This window comes from Aythya fuligula, chromosome 13 (assembly GCF_009819795.1).
Source record: "Aythya fuligula isolate bAytFul2 chromosome 13, bAytFul2.pri, whole genome shotgun sequence".
NCBI lineage: Eukaryota > Metazoa > Chordata > Aves > Anseriformes > Anatidae > Aythya > Aythya fuligula.
Genome location: NC_045571.1, coordinates 11,054,942 through 11,058,300, shown reverse-complemented (window position 1 = coordinate 11,058,300; position 3,359 = coordinate 11,054,942). Strand labels below are relative to the sequence as shown.

Genomic DNA, 3,359 nt, shown 5'->3' with positions numbered 1-3,359 from the left:
TTAATGTAATGCCATGAAGATCGAACCCTTGTGTCCTTTTCATGGGCCCAATACCTGATTTTTCAAGGTTAACAGTTTTTATAGCTCTTCTGATAAATTTCTGAGCTGTTGTTCGACCTCAACCAGGAAAGTGTTTTCTAGGAGCCTGCTGTGGTGCACCCAAAGGTCCACTTCCCCTCTGTGTCATGGAGTTTGTTCCGCCTTGCTTACCTCAGATTTCTTCTGTAAAGAGCAAAAGATCCTTTAGGGCTCCCCAAAAGGTCACTTTGCAGAACATGAGAGGCCGTGAGGTGCAGCACAGGCCTTCCCTCTGACAGAAGGTGTCCCCTGAGGAGGAGCTGGCTCCTCACCCGCAAAGCCTCCCACTAAAACCAGAGGAGCTGGGCACCACCAGCCTCACCTCGGTGTCCTGGCTCTGTGCCTCCAGCCACAGCCGTCCCCAAGATTTTGGGAGGGCAGGAAGCCCCTGGAGGTGAGGTACGGGTGCCCCTCCAGGCTGCAGCACAGCGCGGGAGGCAGCTGGGGGCAGGAGGAGGGCAGAGGAATGCGGAGGCCGTCTCCAAGTGCCTCGGCCCATCAGGAACTTGGCCTCAATTTTCTTCCCCTCCCTCCTCTCCTCTCCGAGGGCTTCTCTGGGTTGCACTGGGGGCAGAGACGGTCTCCCCCAGCACCTGGTCCCGTGCTCCTTAGAGAGCCTGTACGAATTATTTGCTGCTTCGGATCCACTGCCCTAGGAGGGAACAGGAGGCAGCTGTGGGGTGGCAGAAGGGGTAAACTCTGCCTGCCTGGAGGGCTCCTCAGTGCTGTGGGATCCAGCCGGGGCTGCCCCTTTTAACAGATGCCTCATGTGCTGCGGGATGCCCGGGGAAGGTGGCATCGCCTGTACCTGTCCCCAGGGCAGGAGGGAGCTCTGTGGGGGCTGCCTGCAGAAGGCGTGGGGCCAAGCAAGCGTCCTTCTGAGGAGGAAGCTGGGGCAGAGTGACGTGCTTGCAAACCCCATTTCTTGCGCCTGTCCCCGGAGGTTGCAGCCCGTGGCCCAGGTGTGGCTGCGGGCTGGTGTGCCGGGCGTTTATAGCGCCTCTATTGCTTCAGAAGATAAGGGCACGTTAATACTTTATTGCCCCCCGTCTTCATTTGAGGCACCGTCCGGAGCCGCGGCTCTTACTCCTTTTGCACCCCCGGCCCCAGTGACCCCGGGGCTCCCTCCCCAGGGCAGCGCCGAGCGGCTCCGCTGGGCACGGGCTCAGTCCTCGGGCTGTGGGGAGGGGGCACGGCCCGTGCCTGGAAATCACAGCGGTCCCTGCCCGCGAGCATCTTCCTTGGGGAGAAGGGGAGAAAGCGTGACTCACGCTGTTATCGGGAGTGTGTTAGCCCCGCGGGTACACACGGTTTCACTGGCGCAAGGTTAGTGGTGACGTCTCAGTGGGGAACCCGGTGCCCTCCTCGCCGGAGCCTAATCTAAATCGTTTTACGAGGGGCTTACAGGTGAACTGAAACCTCCGGGGGGCAGGGGTTATCACGACTCTGGCAGTGGGATGCAGGATACGACGGGCATCGGAGCTGGCACGGGAGGTAAATGCACCCGTTGCTCCGCCACGGGCTGCCTGCACCCTGCTCGCTGCTGCTGGCAGCCCCCACCCCGACCCAAGGGCTGCATGGGGAGGGCTCAGCCCTGCCTCCCCATCCCAAACCAGCCCCTGCAGGGACCCCCTGGGCTCAGAACCCGCCTGCGAGCCCCCGCCGTGTTTTATTTCTTGTCTCCTGTAAGACCCAGAGCAAGGGATGGGGCTCCCTGTGTGTGACGGGCACTGGGCAGGCCAGCACAGCCCCGTCACAGCCCACCCTGCCAGGTGAGGTACTGGGGGGCTTCTGGCCCCCTGGTGCCGGAGGAAAGCTCAGTCACAGCCTAGCTAGAAACACAGATTTATTGCGACATCGGTTTGAAATCAGCACTGCGCCCCCACCCGCCTCCCGCAGTGATTCAGGGCCCCTGGGGGTGCCCCGATCCCCCCACAACCCCTCCGTGGCAGCGGGAGAGCCCTGGGGGGGGCACAGAGTTAGTGTCCCACGGGGGCAGCTCCTGCAGGCTGGCGGCACCACGGTGGGAACAGAAGCCAGGTTCGGGGTCCTTCACCGTCAGCCGGGGTTTCTGAGCAGTCAAAGTGACCAGAGTCAAAACCTGAGCGGGCTGAGCAGGGGGGGTGCCCCCGCGTCCTCTCCTCTCTCTGCCTTCCCTCGCTGCCAGCCCAGGCGTTCGGGGGAGCTGGGAGAGGAGCCAGGCAGGGGCCCCGCCGCTGCTAGACGTATCCCGTCAGGTTGTAGGAGTTGAACTCGCTCTTGGGCTTCTGCGTCGGGCTGACGGAGGGCTGGGGGCTCTTGCTTGCCAGCAGCCGGGACGGGTAGGCGTTGGAGTAGGCGACCGGCGAGTCCCGCGAAGGGCAGGAGGCGCAGAGGATGAAGCCGCCGATGAGGGTGAACAAGGAGGAGATGATGCCCAAGTAAAGAGCCTCCCCCATCTCGTACTTGGTGCTGTCGGGGAGGATGGGGTTGTAGAAGTCCCGCAGCACCACGTGGATGTTCCACACCAGCGGGATGAAGCAGAGCAGCCCCCCGAGGACGAAGGCCACGCCACCCACCACCGCCACGCGGTCCTTGCCCGGCGAGCCCTGGCCGAAGACGGTGCACCTCATGCCGGCCACGGCCAGCAGGCAGGCGAGGGAGGAGACGGCGCAGGAGCTCACCATCAGGGCCTGGGCCGCCTGCACGTCGGAGGGCAGGTTGAGCATGGAGCTGTAGATGTCGCACTGCGTGATGCCCGTGCTGTACGTGGCGCACTCCATCCACAGCCCCTTGGTGAAGCTCACGGCCGTCACGATGCTGGAGCCGATGTAGGAGCTGATCTTCCAGCTGGGCAGCAGCGTGGTCGTCAGCGTGCCCACGTAGCCCAGGAAGGCGATGGTGTAGCCGGCCAGCTGGAGCCCCATGGACACCATGGTGGGGCCGGGCGTCGCCTGTCCTCCTCCCGCGCGCTTACCTTGCCATGGCCCCGCTGGCGGCTCCTCTCGCCGGGCTGAGCCTTCGCCCCGCTCCCCTGGGCGCCAGTTTTGTGCGGGCCCCGCGTGTGGGTGGGAGCAAGAGGGGAGGAGAGGTTACCTGCAAGAGTGGAGAGCAATCCCTCCCCGATTAACGATTGACCCGAGCCCGTGGAGCCGCGCCAAGCACCCTTTCACCTCTGTTATCTTCCCAGGCAAGCTTCAGAGGCAGGCAGAGCAGCGCTGCCCGGGCAGGACGCCAAAGCTCTCCCTGCTGCCGTGGCCGTGGGCAGGGATGGGGAGCCCGCCCGGCCCCGCGGGGCCATC

The 3,359-nt window shown here is 63.9% G+C and overlaps 1 protein-coding gene across 1 annotated transcript; it reads right to left on the bottom strand.

Annotated features, from left to right (window-relative positions):
• Positions 1–2,297: 2,297 nt before the first annotated feature.
• Positions 2,298–2,993, bottom strand: CLDN2 (claudin 2). Its single transcript, XM_032196028.1, has one exon. It carries the CDS (start codon positions 2,991–2,993, stop codon positions 2,298–2,300), a length of 696 nt encoding a protein of 231 aa, XP_032051919.1.
• Between the last annotated feature and the right edge of the window lie 366 nt (positions 2,994–3,359).